This window comes from Cyclopterus lumpus, chromosome 7, assembly GCF_009769545.1.
Source record: "Cyclopterus lumpus isolate fCycLum1 chromosome 7, fCycLum1.pri, whole genome shotgun sequence".
Classification (NCBI taxonomy): Eukaryota; Metazoa; Chordata; class Actinopteri; order Perciformes; family Cyclopteridae; genus Cyclopterus; species Cyclopterus lumpus.
Window position 1 is genome coordinate 8,478,571 of NC_046972.1, and position 19,288 is coordinate 8,497,858.

At 44.6% G+C, this 19,288-nt stretch overlaps 3 protein-coding genes and 1 non-coding gene across 8 annotated transcripts; all 4 read left to right on the forward strand.

Annotated features, from left to right (window-relative positions):
* Positions 1–1,408: 1,408 nt before the first annotated feature.
* LOC117733519 (N-alpha-acetyltransferase 80) lies at positions 1,409–5,945 on the forward strand. 5 transcript variants are annotated; one of them, XM_034537249.1, is made up of 3 exons: positions 1,409–1,586; positions 4,021–4,251; positions 4,408–5,945. In XM_034537249.1, the coding sequence occupies exons 2-3, from the start codon at positions 4,247–4,249 to the stop codon at positions 5,291–5,293; spliced, it is 891 nt and encodes a 296-aa protein (XP_034393140.1). In that variant the 5' UTR covers positions 1,409–1,586; positions 4,021–4,246; the 3' UTR covers positions 5,294–5,945. The 5 variants fall into 5 exon arrangements, with proteins under 5 accessions (XP_034393140.1, XP_034393139.1, XP_034393141.1 ...); XM_034537248.1 differs by having other exon boundaries at positions 4,147–4,251; XM_034537250.1 differs by having other exon boundaries at positions 4,150–4,251.
* Positions 1,597–9,497, forward strand: hyal3 (hyaluronidase 3). Its single transcript, XM_034537246.1, has 8 exons — positions 1,597–2,667; positions 6,193–6,467; positions 6,835–7,270; positions 7,435–7,582; positions 7,733–7,859; positions 7,959–8,048; positions 8,136–8,426; positions 8,757–9,497. The coding sequence occupies exons 2-8, from the start codon at positions 6,225–6,227 to the stop codon at positions 9,066–9,068; spliced, it is 1,647 nt and encodes a 548-aa protein (XP_034393137.1). The 5' UTR covers positions 1,597–2,667; positions 6,193–6,224; the 3' UTR covers positions 9,069–9,497.
* On the forward strand, positions 2,211–2,326 carry LOC117734220. Its single transcript, XR_004609791.1, has one exon. It is a non-coding gene; the product is annotated as a U5 spliceosomal RNA (small nuclear RNA).
* Positions 9,498–12,712: 3,215 nt separating the features above from the next.
* amt (aminomethyltransferase) lies at positions 12,713–18,455 on the forward strand. The gene is made up of 8 exons (XM_034537247.1): positions 12,713–12,982; positions 14,203–14,370; positions 14,611–14,691; positions 14,895–15,026; positions 15,135–15,213; positions 15,600–15,745; positions 16,166–16,706; positions 17,361–18,455. The coding sequence occupies exons 1-7, from the start codon at positions 12,860–12,862 to the stop codon at positions 16,400–16,402; spliced, it is 966 nt and encodes a 321-aa protein (XP_034393138.1). The 5' UTR covers positions 12,713–12,859; the 3' UTR covers positions 16,403–16,706; positions 17,361–18,455.
* Positions 18,456–19,288: the final 833 nt, after the last annotated feature.

The window sequence follows — 19,288 nt, forward strand, 5'->3', positions numbered from 1 at the left end:
ACACACACACACACACGCACACCGATACAGATACACATATTCTCAAAAACATATAGGCAACCACACTTGCAAAAACGGACACATTGTGGTAAAATGGAGACAAAAAACTTTTTAAATCTCTGAAAAGGAAAATTAATCAAAATGCAAAAAAAAGAGACAAAAGTTTAACGAAGACAAAAGTTTTAGAAATGTTTTATGAAGATGAAAAAACAAAAACAGAAGCTTTGATAAAATATTATTTAAATTTAAAAAGTGTTTCCTCTTTGGGAGGCCGGGGTGCAGAACTTTGTGAGCGCGCTCCATTTCTTCCTCTACTGTTGTTGATTGAGTTGAGTTAGTGCTGGTGATTATTGCAGTAACACAGAAGAAGCAGTGAAAACAATAAAAACCCTACGTTTTCTGGGCCATTGTTATTCTATCATTGATGCCACACTTCATTGTATTGAATTAATTATTAATGTATTGTTATTATATATTCATTTATTATTTTTTTTTGTTTTACTTTGACCAATTCTGTTCAAATTCATCATCCATCTCTGACAAAATGTAAAAACAAAAAAGAAATTCTAATAAAAAAAATTAGTGCTTATTTCTCCTTGTTTATCCTTGAATGAGTTGTCCTGGATAAAAAAAAAAAAACCTGAAAAAAAAAAAAAATAAAGCAAACATTTTGTTAAGTCTTGCCTGTTTGTTGAACTTCTTCTGAAACTTGAATGTGGTCACTGTTATGTTGTTGGCCATGTAGATAACTCTCGTGAGGTGATGGTGATTGATTAACAGGGTGTGATGCCATAAAGCTAATATCCTGTTAAATGTGTGACAGTCAGTGTTGTTGAGGGTCTATTTACGATGACTGCAGTGGTTTCATTGTTTTTGCACATTTCCTCATCATTTTTCAGTTTCTCAAGGCCTGTCGATTATAAACCAGCTACAGAGGTGGATGACTGTTAAATAGCAGTATGTTTAAGCTTCAACAGAAGTCTGATAATTAACACCTATTATGGGTTATTCAGCTCCAGAGCTGTGGAATGCTCTGCCTGCACCCCTCAGGTTTGCCGATTCAATAGTGTCATTTAAACACCAACTAAAGACATACCATTTTACTCTGGCGTTTGTTCAATTACATTTTCTATGACCTGCTTTTATCTTTTTTTATTTTTCTTATTGTTTTATGTTTTTTACTGCACCATCTTTTACTGTGTATGTTACTCTGCTCTTTAACTGTTGACATGTGTTTGGCCCCTGTTATTAATTGTACTGCACTTTGTGACCCTTTGTCTGTGAAAAGTGCAATATAGATCAACCTTACTTACTATTATTATAGTAACATTAGTAATAGCACTCCCATCCGCAAGGTGGCGGACATGACATGTTAGACCAGTAAGAGAACCTGCAACATGTTCCTCCTTTGACTGAAGGCGGCTTCACTCGCGGTGAGAAACTGACCGTGGAGCAGACACCACTGACGGCTATCAGCTTTTGCCTGGCGGTGCAAGAAATTACAACCGACCACAGATCAGATGTCAGTCAAACACGAGCACTGAGGAGCGGACGAGCGCCGACGAAGAGCCTGCGAGACTAAATATGTAGGTAACGTTACAGTGTGGTGAGAAACACGAATGGAGAGTTCGCCGGTTGAACAGTAAACTCGCGGTTCCTCCTGATATCTAACATGTCACTGCATGTGGGGCTAACAGTGAGCTAATGAGCTAGCTAGCATGTAGCACTGACTTCCACCTTCACGTTGTGGTCTTTCCTTACATGGAAGTGGACCAAAGTGTCGCCAGGGCGATTACTCTCTTGGTTCGTTGAATCTTCGGCGCACAGTTTTAGCACAAAGTGGGGAAAAGTAGCGCACATCTTAAGATGTAACTAAGCGCTTTACGTCCCCAATGTGTTCAAACATCACTAAATTACAGTTTCATCCATTTAAAAACATGTACTTTTTAAACTGTTCAATGTTCAAAACTTAGGGGCGTGGCCGCCATGTTCCCACAATGCATTGCGCGCCCGTCTCAGTTTTATGCTTAACTATTTACTCTTACATTTCACTCGAAACGTTGCGATGCGGTTACTAGACTATAAAAATACTTTGTTCTGAGTTTCTGCACGACATTGTTGTTATATACAGCTAAACTTTAATTTATGAAACGTAACCGAGGGCGGTATGACGGGGAAAGGCGTCCGGCTCTCACTCGGCTCTCTTCAGTACACTCTAGTTTCTCTTCAGAGCGCATAAATCTTTCGCCTTTTACTAAAGATTTCCGTGGAGAGGAACACTATGAGTTTTAACTAATTTTTTGATGCCCTGCTTCATTGCGGGGCTTCCTCATTTGTTCAACAACAAAACCATTATTATTTAAGAGCAGTGATATATATATATACACACACACACACACAATTAATGATGGATCAATTCTATTTAGCTTCTTAGAGCGACATTTGAACACCACCGAGCCATTGCCGATGTTATTAGTAACACCTGTGCTTTCCCCACACATGTCTGCTGTGATACAAGACTCAAGAAATTAAAAAAACATCATCTGTCAGTTTCCTGTTGCATCTTTTCAACATCCTTTTTTTGGGTAAATGTTGCAAGAATGTGGACTCTTAGTTAACAAGTTTGTAGCCGTTTCCCTGGCGTTTGGCTTCAGCTTCTCTCTCCTGGTGAGTCAGTATTTTGTTGTTGTTGGTGGGTTTTTACTTTGTTTGTATTTCTGCAATACAACAAATTAATCCGAGGCAACATTTTAGATTTGCATTGTTTTCTTTCTTTGAGGATTTACAGACTGAAAATAGAGAAAGACCTCAGTGTTTTTTCACTGATAATCTCAACTCTGTGCTTCTGCTTTATTTTTTATTTTTAATGTACTAAAATAAAGAATATAAGCGTCAATAGAACACGGATTTGCCTTAATAATTTGCAAACAATAGCGGCAGAAACCAGTGCACTTTATGGACGTCCTCACTGCGTTCCAGTATCAGCTTTCTCAAGAAACTGTGTGGTAAGATGTGTGAAGATAAACTTCCCCATTCAGACCAATCACACATCTCATATACGTATAAGAAGAGGCGAAAAAGAACGGTTTCATTCCTCTCCTTTCTTCTCGACATCAGCTTTCCGTCCACAGTTGAACCCACTTGCATCAGTCAACGCTACCGGGATGCAACCGCTGTTGATCATAGAATTACTGCAGAAAACTAAAGTACAGGAGATTCCAGTTTGCATTCCTAAACCAGGCCCCGTCGGCATCCTCCTGATGCAATTACAGATGTGGACAGCTGGAGTCGGAGGATGCGTGACTACGGTTCAGACTATGAGGACTCAAAGCTCTAAACAACAGACCTGTGATCATCAATGTGAGCCGCCATCAATTCATTCTGCTGAGGCTGAATTTCAACACGCACGACGTGTTGGCAGTCGTGTGTTGAAACATGCAGCGGGAGAACACACACACACACACACACACACAGAGGAAGGTATGCATGTCCCCTCACACGTCTGCATGCTAGAGCCGTGCTAGCAGTCCGGTCAGGCTGTATTTCACTAATCACCAGAAAACGTTGTTGGATTAAAAAAAAACGTTTTTGGATTTAAAACCCGACTTCCCTTTCTCCGTGTGCGTTGGCTCAAAGGAAACGTTCATGCTCACTCGGTATGATGAACGCCGCCAAGATGTTTATTGATAATGCACCAAGTGTTTTTTCAAAGTACGAGTGAATTCTACTTAACGATTGAAAAGAAAATCACTCAGGAAGTCAATCAAGTCATGATTGATGGCCACAAAGTTTTGCCACAAATTATTATAATAATAATTTAAGTTTTGGGGGGGTGGGGGTTAAACGGGAAAAGCCAATAATCTATTGGTTCTTAGTCTGAAACAATGTTACACTGCATACCTTTTTGGGTTTTGAACTCGCGGTTGGGACAAAACGAGCTGGTTCATGAAGGTGGGTTTGATGACTGAAGGCTGTAATCTAAGCAGACTGAACACCGACCCCATCATCTGTATCCACCAGGCACACGACTCCCACCACAGAAACAAGAGGACAGTGGAGGTCGCGGTGGGAACAGGGAGCATAGAAGGAGACTAGGGGAGATCGACCCTCTAGCTTCTTTCCTCATGCGTGTGTCTCCTCTTCCAGCAGAGCTGTCGGCCCACGGGACGCCTACACGTGTGATCCACGGGCGCTGCTGTCAAGACGATGAACGTCTGGTTTATCGGTCGGCTCTATTACAGAAACAATGTCGTGAGTGTCTATGTTCTCTTCCTGGCTCAGACCGTGATCAGACTAACCCCAGAGTTGAGGAACCGCATGTTCAAAACTAACTCTAACGTCTAGATTTGACACTCGGCCGTAGCAGTTGAATGAACACTGACTTTAGTTCCACCCTGATCGCCGCAGGTCACCAGGGTCGACCGATGGCGACCTGCGACCCGTCCCAACGTCAGACCCATGTGTTGAGGAAGTCCGTGAGCTCCCGACGGCGGATGGAGAAGTTCAAGAGTTCACCGGCTCGGATCGACCAGAGAAGATCAGCGCGGTCCCGATCCACCGGCGCCCGGACCTGCTGGCTCCCTGCGCCGACCTGGTGAACTGCGAGTGGCCGAGGAGCCGGGCCGCCCGGGTCCACTCCCTCCAGAAGTCCTGTCCGGAATACCCCGTCTGCCTGGTTCTCCTGCGGGGCCACGGAGAGACCGAGCGGCTGCTCGGCCACGCCCGGCTGTCCCGGGTCGTGGGTCGCGGCGGCAGCCTGTTTGTCGAGTCGGTGGTGGTGTCCCACGCGGAGCGAGGGAAAGGCTACGGCCGGACCCTGATGGAGGAGGCCGAGCGCTACGCCAGGAGCGGAGGGTTCACGCGCCTGTGCCTGACGACCCACGATAAGCAGCACTTCTACTCCCACCTCGGCTACGTGCTGTCGGTGCCGGTGCAGAACGCGGGCGCCATGGCGGTGTTCGTTCCCATGGAGATGCTTTTGAGGTTCTCCCAAATACGGAGTGAAGAAGAAGAAGAGGCGAACACACGGACCAGGATTAATGCTCAGGTACTACAAGGGGGTGCTTGTGTTGTGGGGTTACCTCCACCTTCTGGTTTACATCCTCCTCCACCACCTCCTCCATCCATCCATCCTCTACCTCCTTCCATCCCACTTCCTCCTCCTCCCTCCATCCCTCCTGCTCCACCGCCCCCTCCTCAGTCTGCAGGGCAGCTTGTAGTTCAGACTCTGACCGAAACTCCCTACAGAGACGCCAGAGGAGTCCCCATCTATTGGATGCACAAAGACATTTGACGAAGACATGGCCGGATCCACTTGGAAACTCCTCCCCGTGTGTGTGTGTGTGTGTGTGTGTGTGCGCGCGCCATCAACGGTCTCTCAGGCACAGAAAACGAGCACAAAACAGAAATGTTTTATTAAACCAAAGAAATGCAAAAAAACAACAACCTTCACCTTGGTTGCAGTTTTGGATCCACTCAACACTTGTTTCCCCTTTTTAAATAACTAGTTTACATTAAATATATATTAATGATTGTGCTTGCTGGGGAGCACCTGTGTCCGTCCTAAGAGTCAAATAGAAATGTTGGCCAGCACTGAGAAAGTGAGATGAGACGTGTAAACCTAAAGCCTCCAGGTCATATGCACTGAGAAGGGACTGTTTTGGTGAGGAAGGAAGCAGTTTTGAAATGAACAATATTTACATATTGGTAGATACTGTGAGGGGAGGAGTTTTGTCTGTAGGGAATGAAAAGAGCTGTGATTGGGACACGGATTACGTGTGTGTGGATGTACAGGTTAAAGGTGAAAGCTCAGTAAAGGTCATTTGAAAAAGAAAAAACTATTTTTGGCTCATCTGAACAACCCAACCAAACATTACTTTTGCCCTTTGAGCAGCTCTGCCCAAATCCGGTCTATATCTGCTGCTAATAAATGATGACAAAACGTATTAAAGTTCTAAAGACCTGTTTTATATCGAAGAGACTGATCTTATAAAGCGTTTAAATCATGAAAGATTGTGAATAAAGAGATTTTTTTTTTGAAAACGCGTTCATTTGTCTTTGTTTTTCCATGTCCTGTCGGGATTTTAATATTAAAATAAACGCTTAAAATTAAGTATTCGATTTTCCCTGACCGTTCACTAGGCCAAGATGCTCCTCATCAATAAATGCCCCTCCCACTTTCTCCCCTGTCAGGAAGGACAGGACCCGTGAGTGGGTGAGCAGCCATGGTTCTGTCACACCTCTCTCTCCCCTTCCTCCTCTTCCTCTCTCCCCTCTCCTGCACCTCTCTGTCGCCAACCTCCCCCCATGGAGTCGTCCTCCCCCAGGCCCCTCCCATCCTGCAGGACCAACCCTTCGTTGTGGTGTGGAACATGCCCACAGCCCGCTGTCACCAGCGCTACAACGTCCATCTGGATTTGGGCCGCTTTGATATCGTGGAGAACCGACAGCAGCGCTTCCAGGGGCAGGTGAACCGAAACGAGGCTGAACGCTTTGGTGCTGCAGAGTTTGGTGGAGACGTATCGTATAAAAACACGTGATCAGTGCTTGCATATACATTTGGGTATCTGGAGTTTACACAAACTGTGAAATAAGTCTCCCCTTCCTACGGCACACACAGGCTCATTAGATAACACCGGCTCCATCTGAGTACCTCCACCCAAGGCTTGAGAAATATACCTTGGCTAGCAGAGCAGACTGGGGTTTTCTTTTCACTTTAAGTTTGAAGTGGAAATTATTTTACTTTTTTAACATTAAAGCACATGTTCTAGTATAAACTCAAACTATAAGTATCAACCATGGAAATTATGCATATGTCCCCTTTAAAACTTCCAGAAAATGACCATCTTCTACCGGGACCGCCTGGGGAAATATCCCTACCTCTCACGAGACGGCAGGAAGGTAAACGGGGGGGTACCGCAGCTCGGCGACCTCTCTGCCCACCTTTCTCTCGCAATGGCGCAGATGTCCGGTTTGCTGCAGCCAAACTTCACCGGTGTAGCTGTTATCGACTGGGAAGAGTGGCGGCCGTTGTGGGAGAGAAACTTTGGAACCAAGATGGAGTACCGGAGGCAGTCCAAGCTGCTGGTGAGACAGGAGAGGCCGGATTTGTCAGAGAAGGCAACGGTGACGATGGCAAGGCGAACGTTTGAGGAGAGTGCTCAAAGGTTCATGGAGGAGACGCTGCAGTCGGCAGTCAGCGTTCACCCCAAGGGATTCTGGGGATTTTACGGTTTTCCTGAATGCTTTAATAAGCAGAAGAGAAAGACAGGTAGGACAAACAATGAGCAGCTTGGTTGACGGGTCCTGACCGCCATTCCATCTACATATCTCTTTTAAGTTTACATTTTTATAAATTGTTTTGCAATTCCTGAACATAACGTTTAAGTGTATAACCGCTGATGAAAACTGAACCTGTGTCACATGTGTGGTCAGATAAAAGCTACACCGGATGCTGCCAGCGGGGGACCAAGGACCAAAATGGCCACCTGTCCTGGCTCTGGCGTCAGTCCACTGCTCTCTATCCCAGCGTCTACCTGCCGCAAAGGCTGTCAGGATCTGGGGATGCAGCGCTGATGGTCAGGTACAGGAAACTGGAAAACGTGAAGATTGGTTCGCCCATGTCAAACCGCTTACCGTCTTAAACCTCCATTAAATGTCCGTCAACCAAATACGCTGCACGCGCGAGTTAAAGGTGCTACTGATGGACGTTCGTCATTCATTCTTCACTCAGACACAGACTGCTGGAGGCTTTGAGGGTGGCGTCCCTTTGGCACCATGGCAACAACACCAGACATGCCACGCCAGTCCTTCCCTATGCCAGGCTAGCGTTCACGCACTCTCTCACCTTTCTTAACAAGGTTGGATTTGTTGCAACTCGTAAAATCGTGCACACTAAAGCACACACACATACCAATTGCCGTGTGTGTGTGTGTGTGTGTGTGTGTGTGTGTGTGCAGACAGACCTGGTGCACACATTGGGGGAGAGTGCGGCGCTTGGAGCTGCTGGCGTTGTGCTGTGGGGAGAGCTGAAGTTTGCCAAATCCAAGGTCAGCAGTGTGTGTGTGTGTGTGTGTGTGTGTGTGTGTGTGTGTGTGTGTGTGTGTGTAACCCTCTCCACTTCTCCCACCACCCAGCATCAGTGCGGCCTCCTCAGGGACTACATACACACTGTCCTGGGTCCCTTCGTCCAATCACTGAGGTCCGACATGAAGCGCTGCAGCCTCCAACTTTGCCACGGCAACGGCCGCTGCGCCAGACGAAACCCCGGCTCTAGTCGCATGGTCGCCTCAAGTCCAGCCACGACCTCTGACTCCAATGAAATCAACAATGGCTCCTTCAACGGCAAACATGTTCACAACCACTTCTTGTGTCGGTGCTACCCGGGCTGGAACGGGCAAGAATGTCAAGAGGAAGAAGACGAAAATGTAAAGTCGTAATGTACAAATTAATTAAAACAAATGTGCATTTGTGAATGTTTAATTTGCGTAATAAAAAAAAGGGTGAATTTCAGCACAAAAAAACATAATACAAAAATATGAATGGTAATTGGATTTTAATTATTTTTGACTGTGTGTTGTTACACATGTTATTTTCTCAGTGATGCACAATGTCCGACACAAACTAGTAACATCTTTGTGGCAGCACTTTAAAGTTACTCATCATTATGGGCAATAATGCTGAATCATGAGTTCGCTAAATACTTTAGATGCGTATTATTTAATGTAATGTTATGAGATATGCTCCTTTTCCTACAGATACCGGGGCAGGAGAGAGTGGAACTGTTTTTAAATGGTTTCATCAGCTCCCAGTTTGAAACACAGACAATATTAATTGGACAATTGGAAACCACAGGTTTCTGGGCATATTATGTCCCTCTTCTCATGGCTGTCAGGTTGAGTCTCAGTGCCTGCAGTTCCTGGATCAGCAGTGACAGCTGTGTGGCTGCAACCTCTTTCTCCTTCACTGCCTCAGTCAACGTCCGGACTGCGCCGCCCTGCTGGACTGGAGGCAAAAAGCCAAACTGTCACAATACAAAATATCCAGGAAATATCATGGGGAACAAATAAAAACGAATGAATATGGTATCTCACCCAAAAAGTAGAAGATGAGTAACACTGTTAGCAGAAGCAGAGTGATGATAGCACAGCCCATGGCATAGGCATGTGATGAACTGGGAGTGAACATATCCTGTAGACGACTCTGCCATTTGCTGCTGACCGGACGGCCTCTTTGATTGACAGTTGTCATGTCACTTGTGTAGAGGTTCCCATTGGAGGAGGGGGAGTAAGGAGGACGAGGAGGCCTAGTCCCTGAAATCATCGATAAATAGATCACTGTCAGTGGGTTCGTACTTTTGAAGCTGGTTCGAAGTGTACGTTGACCTTCTCAGCGCTCTCTTTGGGGTCCTGTGTGGCTGCGTTTGGGGTGTATGTGTGTGTACCTTTTGTAGGTGTCTACAGTGTGTATGTGTGTGTACCTTTTGTAGGTGTCTACAGCGTGTGTGTGTACCTTTGTAAGTGTCTACAGTGTGTGTGTACCTTTGTAAGTGTCTACAGTGTGTGTGTGTACCTTTGTAAGTGTCTTCCGTTTGTGTGTGTACCTTTGTAGCTCTATTCAGTGTGTGTGTGTGTATCTATGTAGCTGTCTTCAGTTTGTGTGTGTACATGTGTAGGTGTCTTCAGTGTGTGTGTGTACCTTTGTAAGTGTCTTCAGTGTGTGTGTGTACCTTTGTGGCTGCATTGGTGGCATATGTGTATCTTTGTGTCTGCATTTGAGGTGTGGATGTGTGTGTGCGCCTTTGTGTCTGTGTTTAGATTGTCTGTGTGTATCTTTGTGTCTGTGTTCAGAGTGAGTGTGTATATCCGTGGCTGCATTTGAGGCTTGTGTGTCACTCTTTGTCTGTGTTCATAGTTTGTAAATACCTTTGTGGCTGCGTTCAGGGTGTGTGTGTGTGTGTGTGTGTGTGTACACCTCTGTGGCTGTGTTCAGGGTGTGTGTATACCTCTGTGGTTGAGTTTGGTGTGTGTGTGCGTGTGTGTACCTTTGTGGCTGCATTCGGGGTGTGTGTGTGTGTGTGTGTGTGTGCGTACCTTTGTGGCTGCGTTTGGGAGTGTGTGTGTGTACCTTTGTGGCTGAGTTCGGGGTGTGTGTGTGTGTGCGTGCGTGTGTGTACCTTTGTGGCTGCATTTGGGAGTGTGTGTGTGTACCTTTGTGGCTGAGTTCGGGGTGTGTTCGGTGGAGATCGTTGATAGAATCCACAGAATGAAGCTCGATCTCGGTGAGATCTCTGTCGCTGACCCGGTAGAACTGAGGGGTGGTCTGGGAGGACGGAGGCCTCGACATGTCTCCTCCTCTTGAGGGATGGACAGAAGGTTCAAGATGGCACTCCACTAGTCAACAACTTATTTCCAGGGAATATATCTGGAAGCTATGTAGTCTTCTTAAAGTGTGCCATGCAGCTTTCCACAGTATTCGGCCATGAGAGGCAACACCTTAAAAAAAGAAAGCAAAACATCCACTAAGATGGTGCGTGAGGGAATTGGGCTCTGAATAACTTCCCTGGCTTTTGACTTTGGGATATTTTGGTTTGGAATCTCATTATATAACATTATTTTTGAGGTTAGTGCTACTTTTAATTTGTAGCCCTTCTGGCTTACTTCATAGTAGACACATGCAGCAGCTACTGCTGATGCTCTTTGTCGGCATTTACACAAGATTACGACGGGTTGGTTCTGAAAGTGGAAGAGAAAAGAGGACGAGAATTAAAGGTTATTATGTTGTTCAAATAAACATTGAGCAGTGTATCTCACGCATGGAAGGACGTATCATGTGAGAGTGAAACGGATCAACTTGGTTTCTATTTGAAGACAAAACTAAACAAATATTTGAATAGTTGATTTATCAGACCTATTAATGGAGCTGGTGATCAAATCCATAAAGGCACAATATTGCTGGAATTTGACTCAAGGACCAAAGGACAACGATTACCTGAATAAATGAGTGGATGATTAACCGCCCGACTACCTGCTTCCCCTCACTGTGCTCAAGACACTGTGGAGCCGAACCAGATCAGTTTTTTGGGCGATAAGATAGTCTAAAAAATACTATTCTTCTCGTCCCACTTACCGTCTGTCTCCACGAAATATGAGCTGTGTTGGCTTTTATTTTCTGCTTGTTTATTCCTGTCAATCTGTCGTTCTTCTTGTTCACCCAGTCTCCTCACACTCAGACGGCCATTTACCGAAACATGTGTCGGCACCCACGGGAGCAGCAATGAGATACATTGAATATCCACAGAGTGACGAAAGTTATCCAAAGGAACTCAAATGAAGTAAAGTCCTTGATGGATGAAGGCAAACGGGAACCTCATGAGTGTGTGTGTGTGTGTGTGTGTGTGTGTGCGTGTGTTTGTGTGTGCGTGTGTCACTGAGCAACTATGGGACGCCCGAGTGCCACCCCCTCCTACTAAGTATGTCTGGTTGTGTCCATGTTCTGATTTAGCTGCCCTGCTAGAGAGGTAGAGCGAGCTAGAGACATGTAGTGAGAGAGAGAGTCTCCTCAGCCCTATTACCCCTCCAAACATGCTCACACACACGCGCCCAACCCTGCTGGCCCTCCAGGCCTAAAATAGCAGCAGGAATGGGGGTATTATTAGTTTCTCAGGCCAAAGGATGACTCAGTGATCTAGATGGAGGGCATGCTGGGGTACAAAGAGATAAACACACACACACACACACAAATATCATTGGGTACACAGGTACAGGTGGGCAACTTTATCAGACCAAATAAACCTGAGATTACATTTTGATTTCCATAGGATCTAAATATACGTTAATAGCAATTGAAATATGTACAATAAGCATAATGAAGACTTGTGACAATTGAATAATAAACAAAAATGCTGCTGACGTAGATAAAAGGGTGTAAAGTCTGCACAGAACAACATGGAGAGATCTCTAAAAAAACAATGAAAAAAACAACAATAAAAAAGCAACAGATATTTGTGAGGATCCTGTTGGCCATTTAAAACCCTCCACCATGTTTCCTTTCACTACTCACTTTTGAATGAAGATAATATGTGTGCAAAAATATGTGCATTTTTTATGGTGTAAATTAGCAATTGTGCTGGGAAAAAAATGAATTAGTTAGTTCTCAGTTTGTTTCTCATGGACCAATGAGCTCCCTCCGTTGTTCCCTATGTGCAAAGTGCTTTGGGCCTACCGATGTTGTGCACTACCCATGTGCCATTATTTGGTGCTGAATCATCATATGTGGTCCAGACTATCATTAGACCACATATGCAAAACTGGTCAATTGTTTTGGGCCGAGGTCGACCACGTTTGACCATCATAAGCGGCATTAATATCTGTGTAGCTGTCTAGCAACACAAAGCAATACGTTTAAAAAATAGTACTTTCAATTAACAAACCATAAATGTTATGCAATTATGGGATCCACTTTAGAGAATCCAGCTTTAAAAAAAAAAAATACTATACTATTATACTATTAATAAGGCTCTTAATAATCCATAGAATGTTATCCGTGGTCAAAATGCATTATGTTATGACTAAGGGGAATTGAGCCTAAAACCAATCATTAATTCTTTATTATCTTAGATGAGGCAACTTTGAACTCCTGCAGGTCAAACTCATCAACTACATATCCCACAAGTCTTTGCTCCTTTCTCCAATCGCCACCCGCTTCGCGTGTTTTTGCCAGAACGGGAGCGGCAGGAGTCCGAAGAGTTTGGCGGAACAAGCGGACCGAGAGACCCGTGAGACCCGAGAGACCCGTGAGACCCGAGAGACCCGTGAGACCGCTCCGCGTGTGAGACCTCAGCGGGGACTCGGGAGGCACGATGTGGGCTCGGCTGCTGCTCGGCGTCGGGGGCTCGGGGCTCGGGCTGCGGGCTTCCAGGGACGGTTTGCTGCGGCTGGCCGGTGCTGGATGTGCGGGGAAGCGGCAGGCTTCAAACGGAGAAGTAAGTGCACCGCGACATGCACGCGCTCCAACTTGGCCAACGTGCGCGTGCATGTGTTCTGAGTCAAATAGGACCCTTGTTGGACACAGTGGTGCAAGGTGTTACTGCTGCCTGCTTCGTCTTATCTTATAAAGGCCTGTGATCATTGTTGGTTATCGATTTAGTATAAGCTTTATGCCAGATTTTTAAATTGTATTTCCTGGATCATGAACTCAAAGTTGTTTTTATGATGCAGTGGATGTTTGTGGAGTTGATGATGGAGCTGTCACATTTGAACGCCACTGCTTTCCTTGTGTTGGTGTGACAGCCTTACTCACTGTCATGACATCAGTGTGTCACAGCAGCGGTTAGTTCATGCGGACGTAATGTGCATCTGTCCCAGCAGACTGCCTCCCTCCCTCCCTCTGTGTGCTTCACTTCACTGGGATGCACAACATGGATTCTCTTATTAAAACCACGAGTGACTGACTGACTCCACCGTGCTGTGAGCGCTGTCTCTGCTTCCTAAATGTGTGACCTGACCCACAGTCATTCAGTAATGCTCATTCATTTCCTTCAGACTGCACTCACTGATGAGGATATCAATGACATGAACAGTTCTTCATTGTATATCCTGTTTCTAAATCCTCAGTCAGCACAGGGTTATCTTTTGAGTGTTGCACAAGGCAAAAGGGGGTAAAAAGACTAAAGTCCCACTCTTAACCATGAGACGAGCTGTAATCTATAGTTAATTAATTGTAGGTGTGTGTGTGTGTGTGTGTGTGTGTGTGTGTGTGTGTATGAGCACACATTACAACCACCTCTCCTTTGTTCATTCAAATTAACAGCTGACTTTGGACTTGAACAGTTTAGTCAAATAAGAATGTACACACACACTGTGCACTTCTGCTGTGCAGATAAGCCCCCCCCCCCTCCCCCCCTCCATTGTCGGGTCCGCAGGTCAGAAGTCAGGGCAGAAAGAACAGAGCACGGGGCGTAGAAACAACCGACCCGTCATGCTGCCATTTGACAAGTGTGTGCTTCCTCTTTGGAATGGGATGCAATATGTTCAAGTGGTTGTTATTACATTGAAAAATACCACACGGCCAATTAAATACTAACTAACTGCATTATTTGTTTTTCATTTAGTAGTATAACCAATACATCAAAATGTATGTACTGCATTGTACACACGCTTCTAATTTCCGATTCACCCCGTAATAGCGTTTCACTTCCCCCAGGCCGCCTCGAAGAAGACTCCGCTGTTTGACTTCCACAGGGAGCGGGGGGGCAGGATGGTGGACTTTGCAGGATGGAGCATGCCTGTCCAGTACAAAGACAGTCACATCGCCTCGCACATGCACACCAGAGAGCACTGCTCCATCTTTGACGTCAGCCACATGCTGCAGGTGAGATCAGCAGCAAATACACACAGTACACTTCTGAACCATTACCTCCTGTAAACGGATACACACATAAGACACACACAAACTCGCCATTGCACATCGTCATGGTAAAATACAGCTGATCCACAAAGCAACCCGCCAGAAAAAGAAAAATCCCATTGCTGTATTTTGAATATATCCTTTTGCTTTTTTCCCTTCTTCTTCTTCTTCTTCTTCTTCTTCTTCTTCTTCTTCTTCTGTCAGTCCAAAGTCCACGGCAAAGACAGGGTGAAGTTCATGGAGTCTCTCGTCGTTGCAGATATTGCAGAACTCAAGGACAACCAAGTGAGATGAAGGATTGTTTCATGTTCAACCGACAATAACACTTCTTTTTGTCCACTTGTACAGACACAACCTTTTAAGTTGGTATGTGGGTAACAGTATATATGGACACATTAGCAATGCATTTGGAGTGCTTACGACCACCTGACACTGTACAGTGGGTGTTTCTTGCAAAGCTAACACATCCCCCCCCCACCCCCCCCCAGGGTACGTTGTCCCTCTTCACCACTGAGAAAGGAGGGATTATTGATGACCTCATTGTCACAAAGACTGACCAGGGCTACCTCTACGTCGTCTCCAACGCTGGCTGCGCCGACAAGGACTCGGCGCATATGAAGGTAAACGTGTGTGTGTGTTTGTGTGTGTGCAGACAGACAGGTCGGGGGGGGTGGTAGACTGATAGCACGTGTCTTTAACGTGTGTGTGTGTGCGTGTTGTGCTCGCAGGCCAGACTGGCAGAGTTCAAAGCTGCAGGCTTTGATGTGGATCTGGAGTTCCTTGATGAGGCGCTGATCGCTCTGCAAGGTAAAACATTCCTCCTTACTTCATTCCTTTCCGCCAACCTAGAAAAGAAGGAGCCAGTAGTATTCTTCATCTTTGTTATCAATAAATAACCAGCCATCAAAGAGTTGGTGTTATTTTATCATATTCAGGGGATCTAACTTTCTCGATGATGTTTCATATTACTGCCAGGAGGTGGCGCTAATTGCCAAACTGGACATGCTTAATAAGTCTGGACCTTTTATAACTGTACTCCATTGCGTCACAATGACTCCGTGACCCTTCCTTCTTTTAGATATCCCTTGCCTCTACCTTGATTTCACGACTATTTGATTCCTCTCTTTCACAGTATTTTGTTAATTGCTATTTTTTCTGTCTATTTGAGCTCCTCTGTTTCGGACTGTCGTCAGGTCCATCCATGGCTCAGGTGCTCCAGGAGGGGCTAAAAGAGGACCTCACCAAGCTGACCTTCATGACCTCCAACTTGGCCAATGTGTTTGGTATTCCTGGCTGCAGGGTCACTCGCTGTGGATATACCGGAGAAGACGGGGTGGAGGTCAGCATCTCCCACTCGTTCTTTCTCTTTGCTTCCTTTCTATACCCACTCTGCTGGGCCTCTGTAGATATCAGGATGGGTGTGGGTGGATCTCTCCATGTCTAACAGAGGGAATGTGGGAGTTTGTTTCTCTTTGTCTAATTTTTTTCCTTTCACATAACTCATCTTTCCCTCAGTGCTGAGACTCATTTGAACTCACTCTGTGTTTTTATTCCATGACACACACTATGTCATGACTTGTAATTATACTCTGTTTAAGAAAAATATATCTAATGGAAAAAAGGCCTTCCTCGCTGCAACACTGGACTTATTGTCTTAGTGTTTTTATTGAAATATTGGCGCGTTAAAATGCTGTTTCCAGTTAAAACTCCTTGGATGGAGACCCGTCTCTCCAATCTGTCTGTGTCTCTTGTGCTCCAGATCTCCGTCCCCCAGTCCAGAGTGGTGGAGCTGACGGAGAAGCTGCTGGTTAACGGGGAGGTGAAGCTGGCCGGTTTGGGCGCCAGGGACAGTCTACGGCTGGAGGCGGGGCTTTGTCTCTATGGAAACGACATCGATGAGACCACCACGCCTGTGGAGGGCAGCCTCGTCTGGACCATAGGAAAGGCTTCGGTGTTCACTACAAAATATTTGCATTCATTGTTTGTTTTTTTCTGACCAGATTTCTTTTTGAAGAAGGTTGTGGTGGAACCAGTGATTTTTAAAACCCGTCAATCTTTTCAGCTACATCGGGACTCTTTTTGTGAAGCAGACCGTTGGATTAGATTTTCCCTTCCGTGTACTCAATTTGTCTGCTTACGCGCAGGAAAGCGTCGGCGTCAGACCAAAGACTTTCCCGGCGCTGACGTCATTGTACCTCAGATCAAAGCCAAGACGGCCAGGAAGAGAGTCGGCCTGGTGTCTACCGGCCCCCCCGTCAGGCAACACACACCCATACTCAGCCCCGATGGAAAGGTCATAGGTCAGCAAACACGGTGGAAGTAGTTTACACAACGGTATCATTTCATTCAAAAGAGTGGCGCCACACCGGTGCTGCTAGTAGTAGCCGTGAAATAAAATGAACAGTTGAGTTCAGTTAAAACCTTAAGTTAAGACTTTTTTTTAAATAACACACAACGCCATCACTGACACAAAAAAAGAGTCAATATTAAAGCCACATTTTGTTGAATCTTTACATGCATTGTTGTTTGTGTTATGGTACTGCCACTGGGGGTCGCAAATTTCAAACTCCACACACATTCTTTTTCTTGGAAATATTCAGTTTAGTTTGACATCATACAAAATGTGCCATGTCAATGTAATTCATATCAATTCTAGTCATAATTTTTTGTGACATTTTCAAATGTTATTTTGCATGCATAAGCCAAATTGTAAGTGGAATAGTGGTGGCATGAATTAATGAAATAATGCATTGTGTAAGCAGCCAAAGATTGAGTGGATTAACAAGTCTGTGTGTTGCTCAGGAAGTCAATCTGAACCAGAGTGGAGGACCAACTTTCTACCAAATGTTTCTACTCTGGCTCGCTGGCTTTTATATTATCTGAAGATGTGGCCAGAAAGGGATTCAGACAGAAAATGTCCAAAAGTATGACCTTTTCTCTGCTTTTTTATTTAGGTGAAGTGACTAGCGGCTGCCCGTCTCCCTGCCTAAAAAAGAATGTTGCCATGGGTTACGTGGATGCAGCATTCGCTAAAAATGGAACAGCCATCCAGGTCGAGGTCAGGAAAAAAGCAGTGCCCGCCTCCGTCAGCAAGATGCCCTTTGTACCCACCAACTACTATTTTGGATAGGAGGGACACACACACACACACATACACATGCACATACTCACACTGGACCATTCCTGCCCCTCTGTCCCATACATCGCTGCCCCCTTCCGTTTACCTCCAGCAACGCAACACCAGCGTGAAGACTGAACGTCTTCATTGACGAGTCCTCTGAGAGGAAATAATCCAAAAATGCTAAACTATACTATACGATACAGAATGTGTCTCGGTCAGATGTGATCAGACACTTTCCTTGTGTAGCAGATGAAATGCTTAGCAGTTTGCCTTTGAGACACTAAAGCAGAGATACAACGTTCCACAGTGTAAACTGAATGGTGATTTGAGGACAACAGGACCTCACATGTAATAACACATTTCAATCAGCAGGGGGACACCCTGCGAGCAGCTCGTATGCTACCTGTGTGGTTTCCCATAGGGATGCATGCACATGAAATTAATTCCATGCAGTATTGTGGCGTCTGAGAATGCATGTATGACGTTATGGGCTTAAACGCTCTGTTAACACAATCCGTAGACCAATTTCTTCTCTTTTTTTTCTTGTAATGTTTTATAAGCGGACGGCAGCGTGTTAAAGTGATTAAAGTAAGAACAGAACCACTGAGATGGATCCATTAGACACAATAATTGAATTAACTTTTTGTTGGAGTAAATAGGTTTTGCTAATGAAACATGACATTGTTTACTTTGTTACCGCTGGACCAAAACTACGAGATTCCAAATGGTTCTTCTGATGTCAAATGCATGTCTGCATTTTGCCGCGGCCTTTTAAATCCCACAGAGCCAACTTTCTATTCATGTTATTGTTAAGTCATAAACAACACAAAACTCCTATCTAAAATGTGCCAATTAACACAAACCAGTTCAGTTTGTGAAAGTGACATATTTGTTTTAATCAGGAGTTCTTGTTTGAAGGGAAATGGAGGGAGTTGTAGTTCCCTCTGTTGATTTGGTCATAAACCTTTTTATATCAAATAAAACCTTTTTTATTTTATCTGAACCTAAAGTAGAAGTTTACGCTACATGTGGCACAATGATATCCTAACTTGGCATAATGATATCCTAACTTGAAAACAATGTTTTTATATTTTTGAAATGTAATTTCATTGTCTTTGGACTTTCTGTGGAGCTCTGAATGTTTTTTTTGGTCAAACATAATAACATACTTAATATAAAAATACTACTACTGATTTATACATTTGTTTTTGTCAGTTGTCTTTAAGGCGCACTGTTGATTTTAATATTTAATTTAATTTTCATGTAAACATTTTGCATAACACTGTTTATTTGAATATAAAATGTCTTCTGTCTATTAAAGACACTTTCATTTACAATTTATTGTGACCCAGAACATTTTGTACTGAAATGGACTCTCATTTGAAAAAAAAAAAAGAGAGACTTATTCACATTACTGTGATCAGTCAGCCCAGCAAATAATTGGCCCAGGGATATGGAACAGGATTAGGGTCTGGAGTGTCTCATGAATTGCCTCACAATCGTGACTTTCCCAAAAATCAAATTGTGGCATACATGGGTTTGGGTAGAGCAATGAACGCCCCAAAACACTCTGAATTCAGACTTATTGTCAGTGTTCTGATTTTGTGATTTATTTTTTTATTATTGTTACCAGTGGTTTGGTAGCAAAGACTGTGAGAACACACACAGCGCCACACTGTTAATTCCAGGGCCGTTTTCTTGCTGTACCTCACTGATAAGACCTGCAGTGAGGGAAGATGTTCAGAGATCGCAAAAAAAAAA

What these genes read in the sequence shown, in the direction of transcription:
- amt (XM_034537247.1), top strand. Translation starts at nt 12,860, where the DNA reads ATGTGGGCTCGGCTGCTGCTCGGCGTCGGGGGCTCGGGGCTCGGGCTG. An exon ending in GGCGCTGATCGCTCTGCAAG is followed by an intron (nt 15,214 to 15,599) that starts GTAAAACATTCC and finishes GACTGTCGTCAG; the next exon opens with GTCCATCCATGGCTCAGGTG. An exon ending in CCGGAGAAGACGGGGTGGAG is followed by an intron (nt 15,746 to 16,165) that starts GTCAGCATCTCC and finishes CTTGTGCTCCAG; the next exon opens with ATCTCCGTCCCCCAGTCCAG.
- hyal3 (XM_034537246.1), top strand. Translation starts at nt 6,225, where the DNA reads ATGGTTCTGTCACACCTCTCTCTCCCCTTCCTCCTCTTCCTCTCTCCC. An exon ending in TAAGCAGAAGAGAAAGACAG is followed by an intron (nt 7,271 to 7,434) that starts GTAGGACAAACA and finishes ATGTGTGGTCAG; the next exon opens with ATAAAAGCTACACCGGATGC. An exon ending in AAGAGGAAGAAGACGAAAAT is followed by an intron (nt 8,427 to 8,756) that starts GTAAAGTCGTAA and finishes CTTTTCCTACAG; the next exon opens with ATACCGGGGCAGGAGAGAGT.